Below are 26,038 nucleotides of genomic sequence, written 5' to 3'. Positions count from 1 at the left end.
CTAGGATAAATACAAAAACATATTTGAATGAAATGCGCCAAGTTCAATAAAATAAATACGTCCAAAAGTACTTTGGTACAGTCTGGTTTTTTTCTCAATTCACTCTCAAAAGTATCCTAAAGTGCTTCAACAAGTTTATGCAATAAAACGTCTGGACCGAGGGAGACAGAGGGAATGAGAAAGAGATATTTTGATGAGAAATGAAAGCGTCGGATAATCCCGTGACATATTATATGGCCGTGGAAGTCGGGGAAAATAAAAGACATGCACATGCCTGCATGCATGAGCACGCACGGATGCACACAAATGCTCACACTCTGCCTCTCATCTCCCTGATATTCTTTTTTTTTTTTTCTTCTTCTTCGTCTTCTCTAAAACCCAGAGGGCAAGTCTGGTTCACGAGCCACAGCCGAAACGTCAAAGTCTCCCAGCAGAGCCTGAAGCGCAGGAGCAGAGCGGAGCCTTTACCTCAGGTCCTGTCCATTGTCGTCTGAAGCCACGTCATCGATATGAACCTGGTCACATTCCTGGGAAATGAAAGGGAGGGCGGATATATGAAGAGATCCGTTTCAGAGTAAAGCCCTGCACAGGCAGGTCTCCCCTCTGTAAGGGAGCCTCCGGGAGTGACAGCACCGAGCGAATAAAAAAAAAAAAAAAAAAAAAAGATGGAGCTAAAATAAAAGGCAAGGACGGAGGAAATAAGGTATCCTGATACGGGACTGCGAGGCGCCGGAGATTTAAGACAGTCAACATAGTGGTGCATTTACACTGTAACCACACAGTAATTAAAGCAAATCTACATTTTTACTGTTTATATTGTATATATAGTGTGTAGATCTTCAAAAGAACGTCCCATTGTCTGTAGCAAAAGGCAGCAGTGTGCATGTTTTTCCTCTCTATTTGATACTAATGCAACCAAGCGAACTGCAGGAGTTTAAACCACACTGGAACTGAAACATCTGGCTGCAGACAAATCACTTCGAGCAATATGTAGATAAAGCGTGGAATTATAAACACTTGTTGAGATTTTCAGTGTGGGGCCAAAACAAAAAGCAGAAGTCTCTCCGTCTCAATGCGTTTATGCAAAGTCCATCTTCAACCCTCAAAATTCCACCTTCACGTGCATGTAGCACACACACAGTGGCACGCACGTAGCCCGTCCTGGTCCCAGTGTAACTCCAGACTGTCACGAAACGACCCCGGACAGACAGTGCGTCCTATCGCCTTTCACGGGTCCAGACAGAGACGCTACCTCATCTTCTTTACGCTGCGGCATAACTCAATTCCCCGGGGCTCCGGCCCACCTCCCACTCAGGTGTCATCTGCCCGCGCAGAGCTACAACTGCTGACCGCCACAGCGCCAGTCACTCCAGTATGGTCTACCAAGTGAAAACATTTATAATTCGCTAATTTCAGAAAAGTAAATCCATCTTTGTTTTAATCAGGAAAATTGAATACTTGAATGTCCAAGATTGCGTTTACAATTAAGGTCCTATAATTACGGCAGCAGCACTTGTAACCGCCGGTGTAGCTACTGACAGAGCGGGGACACGATAATTGTACCTCAAGACTGAAGGGGAGCTGTCAGCCCGCTGCAGAATAAAGCTTCAGAGCTTTACTGGTTCCTGACAACAAAAGAGGGGATAAAAAGTGGATTTGCAAATGGCTTTGTTGGCTCCTTTCCCTCCTCTTGACTGTTCCTCCTCCCATTTGACTAATTTTCCTCTCGGATACTCAGACACACACCTACAATTACAGCACAAAGTGTACTTGTTCTCTTTCTCCCTGTTCCCCTTTAATCTTTCTTTGTCAGAACAAGGAAGAGGAATGTCCAATGCAGACCAGATTGAGTGTCTCACAGCTACTATAACTGCATTTTAATGAGTTTCTTTAAATTTTATCTTAAGGAGTCATCACTGGTCGACGTTCCATTCCAGCGGATTGTTAGGAGCGCATGTAACTTCTAAATGTGGAGCATTTATTCCACCAACTGTCCTTTTAATATTCTTGCTGTGCTGTCACTCCAGGAAAAAAAAAGAAAAAGAAAAAGAAAAGTTAGGAAAATGCTGCAGAAAGAATTAATAGAGGATAGCTGTTGTGTGAGGGGACGTTTACAATGATAGCCAGTGTGCTTTATGCCAGATACGAAAACAGCACCCAAATGTCAAACCTCCTGCGCGGGTGTTAGAGGGAAGGCTTTCCTGGAGAACAGTATGCCAGCGCACACTGCTGAATATGTTGAAACTGCAGCAGTTTTCCAGCTGGCTGGAAACTTTTAACAAATAATGAAAAATAGTTAAGATTCAGCGGCGTGTGAGGACAAGGCAAACGATTTAGGTGGTAAGATTATTGAAGTGCGGTTCAGGAATCCAGCTGGAAGAAAAGCTTGTCAAAAAACACAAAGTCTGATTCTGTCTCAATGGGCCTCTGTGTGAATCCTGCACGAGCCATGAGTCACAATACAAACTTTAAAACTCACCTCTAGATCATTGAAGAAGAGTCTGGAGTCTGCAAGATTAAAGATCATTTCTTCCATCCACAAGCCCAGAGACACGGCCTTTGAAGAATCCTGATACACACACAGACAGTGAAATAAACACTGATGAGTTTAAATGTAATCAAACCGAAAAGTGTTGTTACTTCTGAAGACTGGATCCATTCACAGAGATCTGAGGTAGTAAAATGAGGTGGCATTGTGAAGAGGAACAAAATCCTCTCAGCTGGTTACAATTACTGTGAATCTGTTTGTCACTGATGCATTCAAACAAGAGTACACAAGCAGCGCTGGCAAAAGTACACATTTTCCAGATGAGTAGAGGTATAGATACTTTCATAAAACAGGAAAAAAATGGAATAATTCACGAACCGATTCAAAAGACTAAAGCTAGGCAGAAGTAGCAGATAGTATTTATTAGTATTTATTCCTCAACAGATACTAATAATACTTTTAACTTTTATTTGAAGACCAATATCTGCACTTTTCACTCACTCATTTCAAACTTCAATGGTAATTGTCTCTAGACCATGAACAGTTATCTGCACCAAAGCTGCAGGAGTTCACAGTCAAGCTGAGTGATCAACTTACATCAACAGTTTTAAAAAGTCTTCCATTTGTTTCCATTTCAAAAAAGGCCACCATCACAACCAAGAGAAATCAAGACCCCTTAAACATATTATTACTAAACTTTACCTTCATATATTAATTACTGAACACATTTTGAAATCTTTCATTTGACTAATATAAAAAGTTCAATCAGTGCTTTAAATAAAATTCACTTTTTTTTAACCACATGTATCTGTACATCTACTCAAGTAAATAATAAAGATAGTAGGACATCCGAAAACAGTTGCAGTTCGTTCGGCTGATCAAGTCAAATATTTGTCCTGAACAAATACAGAAGGAGACGTTTTTTCGATGGAAGAAGCTCCATTAAAAATGTTATCAGGTTCAGTTCCAGCTAAGTCAATATTGGCTTTCTTTGTCATGGACTTCACAGTCAGCACCTTTTCTCTACTGTTAGACTTCTTCAAATGCGTGTTCAGGTACACATCTTTTATGTTATATGATGATTTTTCACGTGCTGGAAATAATATGCATAAACATCTAACAAGGTGATATTGAGTGAAAGCACTGATTCATCGATTTAAATGAAATAATCATTCAAGTTAAGACAAAAAGATCCAATTCATCCTGAAATCAAGACGAACTTAGACTAATGAAATAATCTAAACCCTTAAAAATGGAATTTTGTCCAAACATGGATGGACTATATGTGCTGTGTAAACAGTGCTTTGTCCCACTGACTGCAGATTTAAATCAATTTAAAAAACGGCAGATGTGGTTTGATCAAATATAATAATAAATTCATTAATACTCCATTCATAAACTGCAGCTCAAAGCACTTCACAACTTAAAACGGGAGAGGTTAAACCTATATTCAAATGAAATAACAGCATATGAAATGATGACATTAATCTGAGTTTCAAATGTCTGACGTTGTTTAAAATCATCACTGCTGCTATCATGTCGGAGCAGCCGCCGCCTTGTCTCACTACGTGACTTTCCGTCGACTTCCTCGGCAAAGTCGCCGACTGGATTGATGTAAACAGGTTTCAGGGAGAGGCAGGAGTGATAATTTATCTGCCAGTCAAACTCCCTGCTCAGGCTTATCTTTACTATCTCTGCAAAAAAAATTATTTTCTTTGGCGCTCTGTAATCCAACTGCCCTGGTGTTCTTGGTCGTGTTTCATTCCACTGAACTGAGCACAAAGTGATCAACATAAAATTATCTACTTGCTAATCTTCCGTTAAAAGTAAACTATGACCTTACGACCTGGAGTCACTGTAGCGGTTGCAGCTCCTTGGTGTGAGTCCAGGATTGGTCTTCCTGTGTGTTCCATGTGCTTGGAAATCTCTGCTGATTGGTGATTCAAAATTGTGGATGAGTGTGTGTGTGTGTGTGTGTGTGTGTGTGTGTGTGTGTGTGTGTGTGTGTGTGTGTGTGTGTGTGTGTGTGTGTGTGTGTGTGGTGCTCTGTCCAGATCGTACCCTGTCAGTTGCCCACAGTCAGTTGGGATTGGCCCTGGGGCAGGATTAACTGAAATCCTGCGTGGAGTCTGCTGAACTGCATGCTTACGCAAATCAATTGCGCTCTGAGTTTCTGTGTGTTACGCAGGTGATCGACGAAGAATAACGCCGTGAGTCACATCACATGCAAACATGAGCTGTCAAATGATGGAAGACCATGGAGGATGGGAGATGAGCACAAACTTAAAGTTTGGGGTAAAACACAAAAAATACATACTTACTTATATTATACTTAATTATAGTAAAGTTAAAAAAAAATAAATAAAGAAAGAAAAAATCAGAGAGCAAGTTGAGGAAATATCTCTCGTCATACTAAGAGCAGCGTGTCTGCTGATGGCTGAGCTGCTTTTTGCCACATTTACTGTAACATCCTTATTACCGACTCCTATTCCGATCTTCGATATCATAATCTGCCTCTTCTTGTTTGATGTCTGTAAGAAAGCCGGTGTCGGTTCAACAGGAGCCGTTTCACCTCAGGAGAGGTAGACCAGACTCAACAATGCAGATAAGATGCAACACGCAGGAAATCAGACAGCCACGACAAATTTGTACATGAGCCAAGGCCAATTCCTTGAGAACCCGAGCTGGATAACTAGAACATTACCAAACCTGCCTCAGAATCGGTGTCAAGTCATATTCTGTAAATGCCTCGTTTCTTCTTTAAGCTCGTGAACACCTAAAAATGTGACGTAAACAGTCTAAAAAAGTCAAAATTATACTCTAATGGATTTTCTTTTTTTGTTTGTTTGTGTTATAAAAAGCCAAATACGCACAGGGAAAACATGCAAACTGCACACAGACAGTCCTCCAGGCCCAACCAGACTCGGAACAAGGAAGAGGAATGTGTCACTGTGCCGCCCCACCTCCACTATATCTGCACTGAATACCTGCAATGGATTAAATAACTTAAAAACAGGTATCATACACAGCATTTATATATGATATGGTGAATTATCTAGTCTTTCACATTCTGTCCTCACAACGCCCAGCCGCCTTCCTTCATTTCTTCTTCTCTCCGGTGGAAAGACGACCAAATAATAACCCAGGTGTTTCATTACATCAACTTCATTTCTGTTTTTTAATAAGCAAATTGTAAATCATCACTCGGAGGAAAAACATTAATCACGACGCGCAGCCAGTCGGGCTGGCAAACGGCGTGGGCGTGCTGGGGTTGGAGACTACAAAAGCAGGTGTGTGTTAGTGTGTGAGGTGTATTGTTTTGATGGAAGCGCTGGCTCCCCCGTTGACAGCAGGAAGGGCTCAGCGGAGAGGTGTCAGCCAGAGGTGAGCGTTTGATTAGTGCGTCTGAAATGACAGGCGTGGGCCGTCTCCTCGCTCGCCGAGGGAAAAATACGCCTAATGACACAAATAAAGCAAATGACGGCAATTACAGAGCGGCCGACTCCAGAAGAAGGGTGTGAGGGAGGTAATTGAGGATAAAGGGCGACGAGAGTTCAGCAGAAAGAACAGGGAGTGAAAGGACGGCAGCAAGAAAACGAAGGGGGGGGGGGGTTAGATGAATAGAAAGGATGACGAGGGAGGGGTTAACGGCTTAAGGACGGATTGTTCTGTTAGTCTCATGATTGAAATGATTATTGGTAATCACCTTTCTCTCAACACAGCTACTATGGTGGACGTATAAAGCCTCTTTAATATAAACCCAAAGGAAAAAAAAAAGAAAAGGAGATCGAAAAAGTTTTCATGCTGGAGACTGTTGGATGCGGAAGACAGACTGGCGGTGAAGATTCACACGCTGCAGGACGGACCGGGGTGCCGTGTGATAGATGAGCGAATGGAATGGATGCTGCAGGAATAGGGGTCGGCTCATTGTGAGTCTCCGCTCACCTCTGGCTCATCAAGCCGGTGAAAACAAGAGTCTTTCAACACCCCCATTAGTCTTCCCTGAGGCTGGGCCCAGACTTGCCTTTGCACGGGTCCAAACATTTGTTAATGATAAGTATTTAAAGAAGCTGATCCAATGGGAAGAGTTTGGAGGTAATTAATACCAGGAATGAGTCGGCTGTCTGCGGAGGATGAGTTACCTGCGTATAAAGCAGGAGGCAAACAGAAAAACAACACCAGTTCATAAACTGCACGGACCTGCTGGGCTGTTAATCTGCTTTTCTGTTTTTTCTGTCACTCGTTTAATTCCTCTGCTGCATGGCTAAGTTTTGAAGTCAGAGTGTGTCCAATGGAGCTTCCCTAAATCCCGCAGTGAGGTGTTTGGGTGATGGGAGGAATCAGGGATTTTTGGCACATGAGTCACATTTCAACACATCCACACAGTCAAACTCACTCCTCTCTCTCTCTCTCTCTGGCTCTATCCTCTCTTTTCTCCCCCTTCCTCCCCATCTGTGGCAAAAAAAAAAAAAAAAAGAAAGAAAGAAAGAAAGAAAAAGAAACAACAGCCATGCATAGCCTGCCGGGGGCTGAACCGATCAGAAACGCTGCTCTCAAACTCCCGTCAGCCTTGTGTCGACCCGCAGGGGGACCGTGAGAATTCAAAACACTGATCCCCGGCCAAAAACAAGAAACACACCACTGTCCGCCCCTCGTCAGCTGCCTGTCTGTTATGTAAAGGTCCCGCAGGCTGTCAATCACGCCGCGGGTTGTCGGGGCAGCTAAACAGCCCCGGTGCATTATGAAAAGAAACAAGAGGGCAGGAAGGCAAAACAGCCAGCGTGTGAAAAAGCTCCGGGATGAGGCTCGGAGGTCACGGACGCGTCTCACAAAGACAAAACCTTTGACTGTTAGTCAAATAAACGCCCGACCGTTAAGACAAAAGGTGATTATAAGAGGATCCTCCGTCATTAGCTGTTGTCAGAGTGTGATTGTGCACGGCGCATTCCTCTTACAGTAAAGGACAACAGGAGGGGTCGCGGATTCTTACCTTGCCAAATCGCGAGGAGAAGGTTCCCGTGAGGAGCGAATGGAAAATGATGATGGTTTCATCCAGATCCCAGATAAACACTCGCTGTAGTGAAATAACAGATATGTAATGTTAACCACATGACAGTTTATGTGCGTGTGCGTGCGTGTGTGTGTCTGTGTATGTGAAAGAGAGAGAGAGAGAGAGAGAGAGAGAGGGAGAGAGGGAGAAAGATAAATATGGTAGAGAAAATACTGATAATCTCCAACACCATGTGAAGTGTTTGTTTACCTCTATATCCGAGTCCAGGGGTGGAGCAGGGTCACTGACTCTTTTTCTTCCTCTCAACTTGCCGTCTGACCCCCTCCGTGTCGGGACCCCCTCCTCTTTACCTGGCGTCGTCGGGCTGGGAGGCGGGTGGTACTCTCCTGAAACACCCATGCAGAAAAACATCAGCCTTCAACATATATTCTATGTTAAGTTGTAAACTTCTTTTAATTTTACAGAGTGAGAATAGAGAATAAAGAATTGTAAAATTCCTGACACAAAAATGCAAGAACCCTTAGTTTGTGCCAGAGATGGAAAATGTTTTCACTTTTTTACTTGAGTGGAGGAACAGATTCTTGTGGAAAAAATGTCTGACTTAATACTTCGACTGTACTGACTGAAGTGTTCTCATGGTATATAGGAACAGCAGGGAGAGGAACTTGAAGCCAGATCCTTACCTGTGTGTGACTCGGGGCTGTGATTGGCCATCATCGCAGGGTGTTCTGGGTGCTGATAGGCTAACGGAGCTGTGATGGCAGCGGGGCTGATGTTGCTGCTGGTTAGGTACGGGCTGTTGTAGTGATGGGAGTTATAATACGGGGAATATTGACTCTGGCTGTAGCTTGAATATGCTGAAAACTCCTGACAACACAAACAGGGTTATGGTTAGTCGGTGTCATCAATACTCCACAACACCATCGAGAAAACAACTGATCACTATTCGTCGGCGGCCTTGTAGAGTTGATAGTGAACAGTCAGTCAGGTTAATACTCACTTGTTGGGAAGGGTTGAACGGGGTTGAACTTGAGATTGCATGGGTGCCTTGAAAAATCCCTGATGAAATGCCAGCACCTAAGAAATCAAGGGAAGAAAATGGATTAATTTCTAGATAATAATTGAGTAAGATTAAAAAAAAACACACATGAAATGGTGGATATCTAACTCTGTTCCATCTTGCACTGATAGATCAGCCTCAGATATCATTTCCTATCATCTCTGGGAAGATGTGTGGAGAAAGCGCTGTGCTGCACCTTTGACTCCTTGCTCTGACAGCTCAGTGCTGCAGGAGCTTACAGTGTGATTTATGATTGACACAACAATACAGGTGGGAAAGTCTGCAGCTCCTGCTGCCGCTGCTCCGGGAATCTTCTAATCTCATCGAGCCAAGGCAGGAATGTCTTCCTCGGAGCAACTTCGTCCCAAACCGATGCCGTCTCTCCGTGCATTTAGCAAGTCTGTAAACTATTTGCTTGTTTAATTTATTTACCTGTAATCTCACCACAATGTACAGCAATGCTACTGTTAATTCTGTTATTTCAGCGTGCTTAAAGTCTTAAAAGGTTACAAAGTGAACAGAAGGGAAACATGAAGAAGAGCTGGCCACCAGCCAAAGAGGAACCAATGAACTTTTGACATCAAATGGCGAGGAGGTGCATTGTGTATAGCTTCTGGTAACAGGTGACTCACTTCCCATCAGCCTCGTGTAAGATTATTAAACTTTAAGGGCTCACAAGCCAGCAGTAGATGATTTACGATGCTCAAGAATAAAGCAAAAAGCACCTAGATGTGAGGCTTGGTGGGGCTTTAAACAGAGTCTTGACATCAGCTTTAAAAACTTGACTTTGTATGTAGTAGAGTAGTACAAAGCAGATTGAAGCATTTTCAAAAATCTGACCAGATCTTTCAGTCTAAACCACAAATGTCAGCATAGTGTGTGAGAAAAAAGTGATCAAAGTTAATAAACACTTTCAAATCTATGAATGCATAGGTGGAAGTAACTGGTGGACATCTTTGGAAAAGCTGAGTTCCCCTGTGGACTCCCCCAAAAATTCCAACTGAGATTTTTTTTTTTTTGAGTGAAATTTTCCCCGCGTAAAATACACAGATTAAAATACTGTCACTGATGCATTACCACATATTTCAAGGTAATATGATGCAGCCCTAATAGTTACCAACATATTCTATAGGCTGGTAAATGAACTGAGCCATGTGCATGTCTTAGAAAAAGAACAGAAATTGCAAACTTTAAAGTCTGGATTTTTCCACAGCGGAAGTAGCCTGTCTAAGAATACAAATGACACTAGTTTTTTTTTAAGTTGCATAAAAATCCAGTTATTAGTAAGACATATTGGATCAGTTACTGATCTCGATCATTGTGTGCATTTGGAGTGTATTCAAACACAAAACCGATCGAATTGCATTCATCAGTAACTGTATTGATTTCACCTGCGCTGTTTATTGAGTGGGTGGTTCTGGGAACGAGCTGAAAGCTACAGTTTGCCTTCAGTAATTACAAGTGATGCTTTAATAGTTGATTTAGTGTGCGTGATAGACCCATCCTGTTTATTGTGACTGCAAGCCGTATGACAAATCGCCCTTCAGAAATGATAAAGGTTGACTATTTTCCTCTCTGACATGTCCCAAACCAACCAAGTTTTTTTTCCTACCGAAGATGGATTTCCTCAAGTCTACAATCCATCATTTTATGAATCCAGAATTACTTTTTTCCCCTCGCAGTTCGTCTCAAGGCAAACGTGCACTACAAACAGAAGAATAATGACTCCCTGGAAGAATCGCTCTGAAACTTTTCTGGACAGCTCAACGGTCTTTAGAGTGACTAAAGGAGAAATACAGCAGGCCTCTGGAGTAAACACATAAAAGCTCCCATAGTCCTCATTTGGCTTCTTTTGTCCACATATTGAGCGTATAGTGCGTTTTTGAAGTTTCGTTGTGTGTGTATGTGTGTGTGTGTGTCTGTTGTGTACAGTGTAATGGATGACATGGAAACATTCTGAAATCCTACAAACATTTGGATGTTGTGGCAGTTTATTACTGTTTGAAGTTTGCAGTTAATGATTTATGCATAAAAATATTCAAACAAATGTATTTTGTTTGGGAATAACATCCTTCAGACTCAAACTACACGCTGTTAAAAACTGTTTGTTGGTTCAGCAGCGGTCCTCCAACAAAGCTAAGTCACTGAAGACTTTACAGTTTAGAAGAAGTCCCATCAAAAGTGTGTTTACATGAATATTTACATTCCCGACTAATGTCTCACATGTGAATACTGTCTTAAAAAGAAAGTAATATGGAAAAAAAAAGGGCAGAATTGGCCGGAGAAGGGTGAAAACTGATTGATCTGTTGTCAGAGGGTGACTGGAGGAAGATCAAACAATCATATTCATTTTGGATGCCCCAAACAGTCTTTGAAAAAGATTACTAAATCATCTGCTGAAAAAAGACCACCGACAAAAAAGTTTTCTTAAGTTCAATGGCAAGTGAGCAACTTATATAGCATATGTGAAGATGAAAATATCTGAGTACTTAGGAATGCAATGTTTGTTCAAATGTTGATTTATTCTCAGGTGTTTCAAATTGTTTTTACCAAATATTACATTGAAAACGCACACTGACTGGTTTTGAAAGGGAACAATACCTGAAAGGAAGTTTCCTATGCATGAACTCCTAATAGTAAATACGTATCCACGATTAAAAAGAAGTTCCATCATGCAGCTGAAAGGCTGAAGATGTTGATGAATGTATAGTTTTACTTTGAATACTAATGATTTCCAAAACGTAAAGCCGACTAAAGTCTGTGCATACTTTATAATAATAATGATATAGACTATTATCCCAATTATGTAAGTGATGATACTGAAATCACTCAATGATCCCAGTTATTCAAGAAGCACTGTTTGTTCATCTAAGAACTATCCGTTTTTCTTGTTGTTTGATAAACTAAAAAAGTTAGAGCCAGATTTTAACATATTTATTGTAAGATGAATTTTATTGTTGTGTTTTTCCTAATTCGGTGAGAAGATGATTTGTGCAGTACAAGCAATTATCCTTATCTGTAAGCTGCATTATGCTACACAGTAAAAAAGCCTCAAAAAATTATTTAATGTTTAGACTATAATGCACCTAAAGTTGTTTTTTGAGCCTTTAAATTTTTTGCAAAATGGATTTTTTTGTGATGTGTTGATATGTTTGGGTCATAATGACCGGTGAAAAAATGTTGTTATAAAAGAAAAAGTCATTTGGAAAACTGTTTTGTTATAAATTGTGGAGCCACAAAGAAATAATTCTCATGTAGACAAATATAAAAGAGAGAACCAACAGAGATTGTCTAGAACGTTGACCGCATCACTCGCCCCTGCTGTCGGTGTCTCCTGCTAACAGTTCGGTCCCGTTTCATCTCTTTTGTCTCCGCCGTACAGTGGAAGCGGCTCGTCTGCTGCTGAGTCGACTCGCCCCTCCGTCAAATGCCCCTTAACCTCTACCCTCTCACACACAAGGTCAATTTCGCGCTGGTTTTCAAAGCCATAAAGTTGCAGCGAGCGAGTCATGGTTTGGGCGCCGGATGACTGAGGAATGTGTACAGCGCAGACACACACACAGACACAGTCGCAAAAGCACGCACACACACACACGCGTGGGCTGCTCACACTTTCATATAAACCACATCTTTATCGGAGCATTTGTTTAACAGCAAGGCCCTTCGGCCCTTCTCTTCTCGCTCACATGTTACTATCTTGTCTCCTCCCCTCCTTCGACTTGTCTGCATGTTTTTCACACTCTCATTTTCTTCAGAGAAACACATAAGCGGCCGCACGCTGTGTTGTTGGTCTGAGTGGAGAAAGGGGGCCTGACCCCGAGAAAAGAGGGGGGGTGCGGAGACGTTTGACGCCAGGAGTCCAGACCGCAGCTAATGGGGAACAGGTGTGGCGGCGAGGGAGAGCGGAGGATGGACGCAAGGGGAGCTAAATGTGCATGAAAAGGTCTGCGAGCTGTTGCTGTGTGTGACACTGTGCCCCAGGAGCCACGCGGCGTTTCGTACTCACCGTGTGTGTGAGAGTAGCTGTAGAGACTCTGACTGGGAGGAGTGCCGCCGAAGTTCGAGTATCCCAGTAATCCCGTCTGTCCTGGAGAGTGACTGAGACCATCCTCTGTTTTAATGTCTGCAACAGATAAAAAAAAAAAAAAATACAGCAGAGGATTTATGTTTCCTCCCTGATGAATGCAACAAACATTCAGTCTTGTAAGATAATATTTGTATAATTTCCTTCATTGATGTAAAATAGGCCCCTGAAGCATTCATTACGGTAAACAGAGGTTTTGCGAGCCCCCACTTTGATTACTTAGGTGATACAACAAGTCCCGTCTTGCATGATCTCACATGCTGATTAGCCGAAAGGTGACAGGGCATGCTAGACTTACAGTATGCAAAGCCTTCTGCTCGCCTAGTTTGTTTGCCAGCTTAAAACGCTTTATTCCTCCTCATTTACATGTGCGTGCCGGCGCCGATCGCCAACTTCGACCTGAACATAACAATCTATCTCTGCAGAGAAACGTGCCAGTTTCCTGTATATAAAACAAAATGTCAGTCATCTGTCTCGCTCCCCTTCATGTACCTCTCATGTCTCCATTGCTGTTTTGTAATGTGATTTTGGTACATGAACGCGACTGTATTTGGTTCAGTCCTGAACGGTACCAGGTTGTTTTTTTGCTATTTACATAATGAGAAAAACAAAAAAAACAGAAATGCAGAGAAAGAAGCTACACTCACACAAAAATGTTTGCTGTAAATATGACATTTCGCTTTGCATGTCAGCCTCCCCATAACGTCACAAACAAGTTTTGAGTTTGAATTGATTTCAGAATAAAACATGAAACAACGGCGATGTTTGTTTGCACTTACTGTAGGAAGGCATGCTGTAGCCCTGTGTGTGGTGAGTGTATGGTGTGTATGGTCCTGCAGGCTGGAGGGCAGGGCTGTACTGAGTCTGTCCATACGCAGCCATGACAATGATCTGAGAGGAGGAAGAAAACAAAAGGAAGAAATGTTTGGTAACAAGCTCTTCTTTGTTTTAAAAATGACCAAATATGCCTTTTTTTTTTTTTTTTTTTTTTTTTTGGTCAAGATAGAAGTTGGAAAATATCCACACAAGTGAGCTGAAAACTGACAGTTCAAAGAAATGATGATGAAATAAATAAAAACTAAGACAATATTTTAGTGTTCATCAGTAGACATAAATCAGTTCGCATCTGCTAAAACATATGACGTAGTGCAGTTCCTCATTTCATTTTGACAAAAAAAGCCATAAAAACTTACCAGCAGGAAGTGCAGCTGGGTGTGAATGGGTATGGAGAAGCCCTGAATTGAAGCAATGACAGGGACTGTTACTAAAACTGAAGAAAAGCTGTAAATAATTAACAAAAAGGGGACAGTAAAGAAAGGTTTCAACCTGGAAATAATGAAAGAAATGTTTTCTTAAACTCTTTAAAAGGAAGGACGAATGTCATTATCTCACAGAAAAGACCGTTTGCACACAAAATACTGTTTATTGTTTTGCTTCTGCTTCAGTCTTTTCACTGCAGTTCTGCTCCCTCACCTGCCGTCGTCTTTTATTGTCCTGTCACACTGCGGTTTGTCAGCTTCCACTCAAAGTTGTCAACTCTCCTGTGGAAACAATATCAAACACACGCCATCAGAACGCAAGCATGCAGTTCACAAAGACGCTACAACACGCCTCCAGCCCTGCTGCTGCAAGGCAGGATGAAATATTTGTGTTCCTCAACACTTTTCATAATGTGATTATATTTAAAGGATAAAGAAGCATCGAGAAAGGGGTTTGGATTAAGTGTGGTTCTTGAAGCATTGTGTAATGTGTGACTCTGACAACTGAATGAGTTTAGAAGAACTGGATAAGCCACATTGTTTCTGCACTGCGCTCTGCAAAACTACTGCTGACTCACTGGGCTGATCAGCACGTATGCCACGCAAACTGTCTGTTGTTACAATGAAAATAAACCAGGAAAAACCTCCAAAATGAAAACTGTGGCTCAGATCGTGAATCGTAGTGAGTGGGGCATTCACAACTGCTCATTCCGGCAGCCTTGACTCGCGTTTTTGGTGTAAAATGGTAGAACAATAGGCCTTTGTTTGACAGGAGGGAGTGCAGCGACAAGATGAGACAAGACATACTTCTGTGTCTTAATATCCGAGCGGGCAGCACCATGATGTCGCGGTTGGCACTGCTGCCTCATAACAAAGCCGTGGGTTTGAGTCTGTGCCAGGCATTTTTATGTGACATTTGCATGTTCTTCCTAAGCCTTCATGGGTTTTCTCCGGATACTTCATAGGTTTGAATGTGAATGAATTTCTTCACCAAGCAACTTCTGACCGAGTCAGATCTGTGCTGGTAAACTCAGGGGCTGAAAAGTATGGCTGCTTTTTGTTAATATGTTACTGGAGATGTGAAAATATGAAAAAATATTGGCCATATAATAGACTATTAACAAAGACAGATTGTGCATCCAGTAGATTCCAGTGCAGGAAGATGCAGTTTTGTCCATGATATGCCTTTTATTCTATGATCTTGACAACTTTTATGAGAATCTGAAGATTTTAAGTTTGACCTCATGCACACAACTGACCAACAACTTGTGACTGAAAAGAAAACTGGGAAGGTTAATACCAAAATATGATTTATACCTTAATATAAGACATAAACTATGGATTGCATAAGTTTTAACTTCTAAATCACTCAGTGCTGCCGCATAGAAGGACATTTAAGGCAGACTTTGTAGGAGCAATTTTTTTTCTTTTTTCCATATTATAGAATAAAAATGGTTCAGTTTCACCTTGACCTTAACTTCATCCAACTTTAGAAAGAACAAAAATACAGACCAAGAGCCAAGACTGATCACCCAACATTAATTCTGACCTCACTAATACTTTTTTTGGCGGAAAGGGAACAATTCGCTGTGGCCAGGTTCCAGAATAGAGTGGAAAACCTTCCAGAGATTGAATGATAGAGCTGCACATAAATGGTTTTCATGTAAAAAAAAAAAAAGGTGTTCTATTCATGTGGTTTCCAGGTATTTAAATCATTAAAAAGTGAAAGGAATCAATATGATTAACTTATTTATTTGCATTATTATAACACTACACAACAAGAAAACTATTAGTTGTTTTTGTTTTATCCTCCTCTGTTTCCTTCTACCTATTTTTGTTTCTCCCTTTGCCTTCAGGCTATTTCACTCTGGCAAAGGCTGCAGCAAACTGCCTGACCTCCAACCTCACTGACAACACAATGACGGAGACAGATGACAGTGGTGAATTATAGGGTCAGCAGGGTCTTACAGCAGCAGAAACATACAGGCCACTCAGAAGAGAGGGGAAAAAAAACTATAGAGACAACAATCAAACATTCACCATAATCAAACTGGCGATGAATCACAGTATCCTCTGGGTTGTTTTCATGTTCTTAACAACAGCTTTTTTTTTTTTTTCTTTCTTTTTGACACGGGCAAGCAGAGAAAAAACACATCTCGTGTTACAACATGTCATCTTCCTCTAATGCGGCTGCCCTTCTGCCTTTCCAAACACCAAAGACACCATGCAGTGTTTTTTGAGTAAATAAATGTATTTTCATACACATGAAGTCACACACGTTCACCTGTAGGCCTGAATCCTTGACCTTACACACACACACACATTCACACACACACACACACACACACCGAGAGAGAGCAGCCTTAGAAAAGCCATGTGCACAGAGGGGAGAACATGCAGCCTCTACACAACATTCCCCAAGCCCAAGCTGGACCTAAACCAAGGATTATCTCGCAAGATGGCTAACCACTGCATGACTGTGTGTCCGTATTTCAAACATCCAGCTCTAAAAAAAACACAACGAATACAAAAGCTTCACTGAGTTTATCGTATGGCTGATCTCAAAGGGTGAACCGTGCTGACCACTACACCACAGTAAATGTACTCCAGAACCCATCCTGGGCTTGAAATTGTGATTATTTACTTTATACTACCACTTAATATGAGATCCTGACTTCTGATATAAGTGTAAAAGTGTTCCTGTTTTGCTTTCCAAGGCGGTCTTCCACTTCAGAAATGATGCTTAACCTTGCAGCCATCCGGGACCCTGATTTGACCTTTAAAGCAGCCGAATGCAAAGCTCCAGAGGATGACACCGATCCGGCAGCACAGAAGAAAAATAAGGAAAGTGCTGTTTTTCTTTGCATTTCCTTGCACTTCCCAGGGATCAAAAGCAAAAGCGATGCCTGTTCAGAGTCCTCTTGACTTCAGCCGCAGTGGTCCTGTGTACACGCATGTGCATGTACCCGCAAACAAAAACACCGAGCGCGATCGCAAAGTCACTTCCTGGTTCAGGGCGAGGCCTGGGAGGAGGGCGCCCGAGGCCATGGGAACGGCAGGACACCGGAGGGAAGATGAGCGCAGCTCAACAGAAATGTGGAGGGCTGAGGGCTGAGGGCTGAAACTGAAGCTAAAACAAACTCAGCGGGGCCACAGGGGGCTTTAAGGCCACAAGGCCAGTCCCCCCAGCTTCACCTGGGTCCCAGGGTTCTGCTCCACCACTGCTTCTTTCACGGATATCAGATTCGAGCCTCTGTACTGTGTATTGTGCTTCAAGTTGAAATGTTATTTGATACAGTTAAAGGGAATGCGCAGTTAGATCTGCTAAACTGCTGAATGAAGCGAACATGACCGATAGATGTTAAGTCATCATTTCATGGGAAACAACAATTACTTCAGAAATAAGCTAGTTCGGAAGAATAACTGACAAGATGTGAAGGTATGATAGAAGTACAGCATACAGTCCAAACAAGAAAAATGACAAAATCAACTGTGTAAAGAAGCAAATTTTAGGAGGCACATTTCCTTCCTGTTTTAATTTGGGCCAAATTGTGACTCAAGGAGCGTCCAGAACAGGTAGTTTCAAGCATTTTTTTTTTCAAGCACATTTTAACAGTACTGAATGTTGAACTAATTTTTACTTGATAATTCAATTAATTTTTTATTTATATAGCTACAATTTAATAAACAACAAGTCTAACCTTCAATGGATGATGCTCTCTTGTATCAACTTATGAAAGAATCAATAAGACCCACAAGAAAGGATTAGATGATTTTTGAGACTTCAGGTTTGAATGTATATCAAGAAGATGAAACTTAATTTTTTTGTATTTATTGAATACAGTTTATTGAAACTGAAGTGAAGCACAATCATCTCTTGGCACTCCACATCCAAATTACTCAATAGTGGACAGGAAAACTGCAAGAAAACTAAGAGCAGGCCTGGAGGTGGTGGCCAAGTGCCTCAACCAGCAGGGCTTTATGGAGAAAAGAATAAACTAAAAACTACTAATTTTCTGTCTGCTATAACCTCTAATAACCAAAAACACAGGATTCAACTCAGCATGTCTGGTTAAATCTTGTTCCTCTTGAAGCAAATCGTTCCAGTGTTTACAGTGAAGTTCAGTCGGAGACACATCGCTTATCAAAACTTTGATCAGTTTTTAAGTTCATCATCAGACGCTGCTGACTTAATTTGCTATGGTTTGTTGGATTTCTTGTGAGGGTGTGTGCACAGATATTAGCTCTGTTTGCAGAGTCAATACATGTGTTGTGTCAGTGTCTGAGTCCTGGTGGCACGTATCAGAGTCTGATTATACGCTGTGGTGGCCGTCTGATCGCCTGACATTTATTGAAACACTGTGGTTTGGGATTAAAGAAAGGTAGCTGGCTGGTCGGTAATCGTGCCATATGGCACCCCACCTGGAGCCCTCGATTTGGCCGGTCTGCATCAGTGCCTGAGGGGAAATTGAGGGGGGGGGCTGATTCACTGTCTCGAACAAGCCTCTCTCTCAGTTGAAGATAAAGGCCGAGAACAATGGCTCACTATCAGCCAGCCAGAGTGTTCACGGTGGATATGTGTGCCATCTGCCAGTCACACTGCCCTCTTCAATCATGTCTGACCCAAAACTGACCAACAGGACACGCTGCATTAATTAGAAGATCTCGATTTCACTTGTTTGTATGATAATTAATCAAACTGCGAAGGTATTTAGATATAAAACACACGAAGCACACCAACATCTAATTTGTCAATCTGTGGAAATTAAACCCTGAACAGACTGTGAACTCATCTTGATGTGTCTGGTCACAGCAGGCGGCAAATAGAGAATTTCGAAGCTGCTGTGTCTCAAAATAGAGCTTAAAAAAAACATTGTCATACTGTATATGTCCAAAAAAAGTCCCTCAAACAAAGTTAAAAAGTATTTCCTCTGCTTAATGTTTAAAGTTTACATCACCTGAATGAATTCATTTATGACGCCTTCACCACATGAAACTACACCCTTTGTTTGTGAGCATCGGAAATGCTGTTATCAAAATACCAGTTACCAATATGATACAAAAACTCCTTCATTGTAATCACCAAAGATGTAGAAATCCTTGCTGTAGCAGTCTGGAATGTTGCTGAAAAGCTATACGGTTATGTGATCTGGTGTTTCCGTGGAGCAAATAAGAAACGCGAGGAGAAAGGTTTGTGGAAACTGGGGTGGATAATGGAAAAAATACAACAGAGGGCATGTAAAGACTGATCTAACAATCTTAGAGGGTTGATTTTATTATGGATTATATGTTGCATACAACACTAAGAAGGATTCTATTAGAGAAGAGACGAGAGGGAAGGAAACACGAAGACAAAGGTTCCGACTTCTACAGATTCACTGTTATTATAGGGGAAACGCTACAATGGGAAAAAGCAGCGGGCAGTTTATAGACTTTATATACACCCCTACATACTGTAAAACATGGTCAAGGTTGTGTCACGCTGCTTCTGGTAATAGAGGAATGAAAAAACATCAAAGAAAGATGAAATGTGTGCGTCACAAACACATGATAGAACGCATCAGAAAACTAATCTCCAGAGTAAGGTTTTGTGTCTGAGGCAGGGGGAAAGAAAGGTGACAAGACTCCTACAAAGTTACTTCATCTTGTTAGAAAAACTTATTTATTAGTTGAAAATTTCTTTTGTAAAAATTACTAATGGAAACTTCAAAATTGCGACATAGGAGGCACTGGATAGAAGAGAAGAAAACAACTGAAAGAAGCTTTTTCATTCCTACAAAAAACAAACACTTACAGGCTATCATTAGTCCTATTTGTCACTTCAGTAACACTGTTGGTTATGTTCCTAATTATTGGCACGTTCTAAAGCAAATTGGAAAATAGTGGCAATATTCATCACACTTTTTCAAGCCTAAAGTCATTTTGTTAACAGGGTTTAAAGATTTGCTTTGTTGTTGTGTTAGATAGAGAGGAACACAAAATCCACTGATTAAATAGTACAATTTCTCTCTCTCCTTTTTATTTTCTTTTTTGGGGGAACTGATTTCTACAGATTCACTGAGTTACATAAAATGTCTCACAAACTGCCAAACATATCAAGTACAAATATTCAAGGCTTGAATAAATACGGATGTGGATATCAGTAACAAAGACATCAGCTGTCTGTGACAGTTAAGATGAAGGAAACCAGGTGTTTTCAAGTTAAAATGTACTTTTGGTTCATCTGCTTCCCTACAAGAGACTGCGGCGTTCCCCTGACACAGTCAAATGATATTTGTGGTCATCCACAGAGAAATCTACCCACCAGAGGAAAGGTCCTGAGAAACAATGGTTTACAATCTGACAGTGAGAAAAATACAAAACTCAAACCTTGCTGCTGACCCCACATACAAACTCCCAACATTTGCTGAGAAGGTGGAAAGTAAAATCGCAGGTGTAGGACTTTCCCATGTTGGACCCACCTTCCTCTTATCGTGTCAATCGGGTCTTCTGCTGCGCTCATGCGAACGTTCCCACTGTATACTAACAGCGCCGCTTTGTTTACTACATCAACCAAAAATGAGGATACTTGTGCAACCAGTTTACGACCGATGCACGGAGCTAGTCACTCCATGAACAGGTTCAGCTTCGTCTCTGTAGCATTTCCCTCAAACACACACACACACACACACACACGCACAATCCCACCTGGCTAGTATTCCTGCCACTCTTTCACCCTGTTCCTGCTACTTCTTTTAAATAAAAATGAGGGAACAGTGGAGCTATGTAATGACAGATACAAAGCTCCTTTGAGAGAAGCAGAAGCCATTCGACGAGCGGCTCCAATTAATCTCTGGCAGCAGTGAACCTGTTGTCGACTCCGTCTGCACCCTGTAACTTTACCTCCCGGGCTCGGTGGCCTTTTCTTTTCACTTGACCAGCTCTTGCAACAAATCTGCTTAAATGCCAAGAAGCCCCCCCCCGCCCAACCTCCTCCACCTCCCTGCCTCCCAGTAATTAAAAACCACTTTATTTGACAATGCCAGTGTCTTTCCCTCCCCGTTTCTCCAGAACACACATTTTTTCTCCTTTTAAGCCCAACTCTCGCAGAACGCTGCGTTTCTTTTCCTGCGTCTCGAGTCTTTCCTTTAACTCATTTAGGCTCACTGCCTGCGTCCAAATCCGAACACGTAAAATATCCCTTATACTTCCTCTCCTAATATTGCTGAATCGGAGAAGGACCACCTACCCCAAGGCCCAGACTGCGTCTCCCCCAGAACCAGTGCCCCGGGACGGGGGTCAGCGCGGGGGACAGCTGGCAGACCTCCCAGCAGCCTGGAGGAGTGGGTGTGGGGCTGGAGGACTGGGCTGACCCCTGTCAGATGGTGGTCTGGCTCCCAGGTAAAAAACATCTGGTCCAGTGATGGGAGGGTGGTCGTGCGTGTGCACGCACTTTCAGAAGTCACACACGCCTGACTGCACGAGCGCTCCTGCCTTCTCTAATGAACCCACGCACGCACACAATCATGTTTTCAGCACTTACGGGGACTTTGCATTAACTTACACTCATTATGAGAACCTTAAAGCTAACTTTAATGCAAAGTTCCTCTTATAAAAGTGTGTGAACATACTTAATATGCACACACACACTTCACCGACTTTAAAATAAACCTTAAAATGTATCCAAATTCTATCAAATCTATAATATGGAGGAGATGCAAACACGACCGGTACCCATTATGTAAGCACAATCAGGGACCATCTACAAAACACACATATTCTCCACACACATACTCAGACTTGCTGCTTTATTAGTCATTAGTACAAAAAGGTTCGCCCTCGATCAGATTGCTTAACACGTGATGGCGAGCGAGCGGCCGCACGGGATGCTAACAGCTGGTCAGACAGAACTCGCTGGTAGCTGAAGCTCGCAGCCGCTAGACGAACTGAGGTCCAATTACATCTTTACTGGTAGATTTATAGTGTGAGAAAAAAAAAACAAGATAAAAGAGATGTGAAAGTGAATTATGTCTTTATGTAGAGATGTGAAAGCATGACAACTACAGAGATGTTACTACTTGCAAGTTATTGACTGTCTGACAGAGAAAATGAAAACAGTAGTTTATTCAAAATGGGGTTAAAATTATGAAAATAACACCAAAAATAAAAACTCATCAAAATATCGACAAGCATCAGGAATTATTGAATTCTTTCAGTGGAAAGTACCACAAATTATGAAGTGCAAAAAAAAAAAAAATAAATAAATTTTTTGGAAAAAAAAATAAAAAAATTACTGCAGGCTATGTTGCGATGTGTGTGGCTTTTCACTTCTCTGAATGAGATAAGGAGAGCGGAGATAGCCAGAGAGACAGCTGCTGTCTGCTGACAGTCGAGGGTTTATTACACACACACACACACACACACACACACACACACACACACACACACACACACACACACACACACACACACACACACACACAGACCTATGCACAAATCACCACAAGGCCTCCTCGGGAGGTTTCTGGGACTTAAGGGAATTAAAAAGGGAGGGAAGGGCAGCAGAGGGGAAGACATTCAAGAGGAAGCTTGATAACTCTTGAGCCTCAAATTGTTTAAGAGGCAACACATAATCCACTAGAAAGACAGGCATCTGGACACGCTGAGGACAATGGGCAGTTTTGTACAAACACTGCCATGTGTGGAAAAAATAAAAATGCAATGTTCAAGCCTCTATTACATATCCGTGCAGGATAAAAAATAACCAACCAAATACCAAGGCAAAACTTTAGAAAACACACTGTGTGGAACACTGAGAAAGAGACAGATTTTTCATAAATCTGTTTTGAACTTTTTTATACTGTTCCAATTCAGAGACATCTACTGTTAATCTAATAACAATCTTTTAATATCAGATACAGTTTCAAAGCAGCTTTTTCAATTTGTCTTGAGATTTTCACTTTTCTTACTTGTTAAAAAGGTATATACATATAGTTAAACATCAAAAAGGAAAAAAGAATAGAGGCCGTATTGGCGTTAACAACCCAAACCAAGTCTAAAAAGAGCTTTATATCCGGGTTTTTAGTAAATATATTCAATAACAGTATTGCTGCCACAATAAAAACAATCAGCCAACCAGGACAGACTAATATGTGACAGTACTTGTCACCTCTTTGTCTCGTCAAACAAGTCCAGAGTGTTGTAACTTGTAAATATTTCCTCTCTGGGACAGGCAGACGGTAATTAACGCAGCTACATGTAGACAAACTTAAATCTGTGTACAAAGACAAGGAAAGACACCCATGCTCTGTTAATAAATACAATAGCGTCTATGTTGCGAAAACCACAGACTGAAACCACTCTAAGAATGGAATCTCCTGCTCCAGAGCTGCGTAACAGGGACACATTGATGCACCAGTTTTTATTTCTCAGATGATTTCATAACACTGCTGAAAATATTGTTTTGGTTGAAATGACACTTCAGCTATCAACCTTAAATTCAAGTCAACAGTTTGACTCCCATTGAGAGCGAGAGAGAGAGAAGGTAACCCATGCAGACAGAAGCTCAAAGACATCAAGAACCGTGCAGCTGCGAAGAAATATAATAAAATTGGAGCAGATAAAGTCAGGAAGAGCAGCGCTTCCTATAAAAATATTTATCATTCCAGAAACGTTTGGCTACAGAAGGGTTTGGAATTAATTTGTGTTTTCTTAAGAGGGGGGTGCCTTGCGCTACAGGATGGGGAATTCTCCACAACCCAGGACTTTTTTTTTGGAAGGGGGGGCTGTTGCTTATTCACAATTTATTAGAGCTAGTAATAAGAACCATGAACGCTGAGGAGTGAGTAGGTAGAAATACTGAGAGGGCCTCGGGTCAGCTGTGGAAAGAGATCCCAGAAAAAGGGGGCCTGATGTTTTTAGGAGGCGAACCACAGTGTTAAATCAAACACGCTCCGGCACACACCTTTTCCTACGTGGACTGAAAAATGCCTCCCGGCCGCCTCTGTCGGACCCTCGGATGTCATTTGTGAGAGGTAACAAAACAGCTATATCAGAAGATTTACGGGGATTTAAAATAATCCAACTATCTGAATTTGATACAGCAACTATCTAAAATGAGAGACTCACACTGACTGGCCGATACCTCCCCAGGTTTGTCTCACATGTAATTGATGCTGACAAGGCGAGACATGTCTAGTTATTTCTCCAAAATCTAAAAAGTGGACTGACAGTTTAGAGATCTAAATACATTTCCATATATCTAAACATGGTCTGTAATGCATGAAGGCAATTGTAATAATAGTTAATAATAGAAGATGCTTAGCAAATAACAGTGGTTTTAACTTAAGTTTAAAAATATCAATAATGAATCAACACATTTGTAATTCTAACACAAATATGAGCAAGACTGCCAAAACAGACAAAAACATGCAATGTCAGGTTTATTTGGTTAAAGTGTATATATTTACACGTTTCCTTAAATACTAAAGAGCCCCATTAATAATTGCTCCCTGAACCGTGTAGCTGATAGAAATGTTTAAATGATATTTAATTGGCTGGCAAAACACAGGGAGCCACTGCTTAGTCTACAGCCATGAAGGGGTCCTTGAAAAATATGAATACCTGCCTTTGAAAAATGCTTAGCGAGGCTCCCCTAATTTAGGTAATGAGGGTCCCTGCGTGACTGCTCAAGGGGTGTCAGTGATTTTGGTGTAATCTTCTGTACTTAAGCCCAGGGAAAAAGTGTTGCAGGGACTCAACCAGCACCAAGAAAAACAAAAGGGCTCAATCTAACTGGAAGGGAGCTCACACACTTCTAGCGTAGATCGCCCAGGGAGACAAAAACAATCACTTACATGACTGTGAATGTTTACATTTTTCTGTTCTGGTAAATCACCCGCAAAAAAAGAGAGAAAGTTTCGACAACTCTCAAAATATAATTTAAAAAAAAACTTTAATTGAAAAAAAACAAAGTTATATGTTTCGCCATTTTGCTATGAACGTGATATTAATCACTATGTATGTCTGAATTATTAAATAGTAAATATGTTTAGAAGATGTTTCATAATTAGCTGTTGTAGTTTATGCATATATTTAATTAAATCGTTAATACGTTTATTTATACATATATTGAGAAAGAGAAATGCTAAAAACAAAAAATGCTAATGCTAATAATAATAATAATAATAATAATAATAATAATAATAATAATAATAATGATAATAATAATAATTTGGCAAAGAAATACATTTTTAATCTTTATTTTTTTATTTTTTTTTTTTTTTGTAGGACAATTACATGGCGAACCATTGGTCTATCAATGGTCAGAACAAGCCGAGTTACTTTCGGTAGCATTTTCCTTCCTAAATCGGTGTATTTATGTAAAACTACCAAAAGACGCACATGGTGATTAATCAGCGGCTACTTCCTGATGTGATGAACTCACGTGGAGTCACTCACCATGATTCAGGACGGAGCAGGGAAAAGTCCGGTTCTCAGTCAGACGGTGGCCTGTCCATGCCCGGAGGAGGCCGTGCGGACTCGGACGTCCCAGCAGAATCTGAGCTACAGCGAGCGCTCCTGAAGGGTCGTAGCTCCTGAGAGGAGGAGGAGGAAGGAGGAAGGAGGAAGGAGGCAGGAGGCAAGAGGCGCTCCGGGTCGGCGGGCTCCAGGTGACAGCTCTCTCTCCGCACACACTCGCTCTCACATCGATCTCACTTCTGCTCCTCCGCGGCTTCAGGAGCGTGTTTGCTTTCCCGGCGGTGGGGAAGTGATGTTAAGTAAACGAGCGAAGATTTCTGGTTCCTCCTCCTGAGAGGGGCGCGCGCACACAACCCGAACACGTGTGTTTGTGTTTGTGCGTGCGTGCGCGCCCCCTTATCTCAGCCCTCCTCTGCAGAATGGCTTCGCTCCTCTTTCTCCGCTTTAAGTTTTTTGTTTGGTCAAGAGCTTTTCTACGCATTTGTTTACACAGCGACTCTCCAGACTCTCTGGCTGCTCTCCAGATATGAAGATTTCTCTGTGACTAATTAACTTAAGGTTAGTTTGTTTTAATCACTGTCAATGTGGTTAATCTCTGCTGAAAATATACTTACACTGTACTATTTTACTTTTACAAAAAAAAGTAGTAAGCAGAACAGAATTCTAAATTGATATT

The 26,038-nt window shown here is 41.5% G+C and overlaps 1 protein-coding gene across 2 annotated transcripts in view; it reads right to left on the bottom strand.

Annotated features, from left to right (window-relative positions):
- Positions 1–25,642, bottom strand: part of eya2 (EYA transcriptional coactivator and phosphatase 2) — a 28,249-nt gene extending 2,607 nt beyond the window's left edge. The window contains exons 1-11 of one of the 2 annotated variants that reach the window (XM_030091621.1): positions 25,342–25,642; positions 14,117–14,184; positions 13,837–13,924; positions 13,423–13,534; positions 12,566–12,682; positions 8,500–8,576; positions 8,183–8,366; positions 7,749–7,885; positions 7,479–7,562; positions 2,480–2,569; positions 469–527 (exon numbers count right to left, since the gene is read on the bottom strand). In XM_030091621.1, coding sequence (XP_029947481.1) covers positions 469–527; positions 2,480–2,569; positions 7,479–7,562; positions 7,749–7,885; positions 8,183–8,366; positions 8,500–8,576; positions 12,566–12,682; positions 13,423–13,525 — 851 coding nt within the window. In that variant the 5' untranslated portion in view covers positions 13,526–13,534; positions 13,837–13,924; positions 14,117–14,184; positions 25,342–25,642. The remainder of the gene's footprint in view (positions 1–468; positions 528–2,479; positions 2,570–7,478; positions 7,563–7,748; positions 7,886–8,182; positions 8,367–8,499; positions 8,577–12,565; positions 12,683–13,422; positions 13,535–13,836; positions 13,925–14,116; positions 14,185–25,341) is intronic. The other variant, XM_030091620.1, reaches the window with a different exon arrangement.
- Between the last annotated feature and the right edge of the window lie 396 nt (positions 25,643–26,038).

The sequence above is a fragment of the Salarias fasciatus genome, chromosome 5 (genome assembly GCF_902148845.1).
Source record: "Salarias fasciatus chromosome 5, fSalaFa1.1, whole genome shotgun sequence".
NCBI lineage: Eukaryota > Metazoa > Chordata > Actinopteri > Blenniiformes > Blenniidae > Salarias > Salarias fasciatus.
Note: the sequence above shows the minus strand (reverse complement) of the source record. Positions and strands in the feature narration are given on the sequence as shown.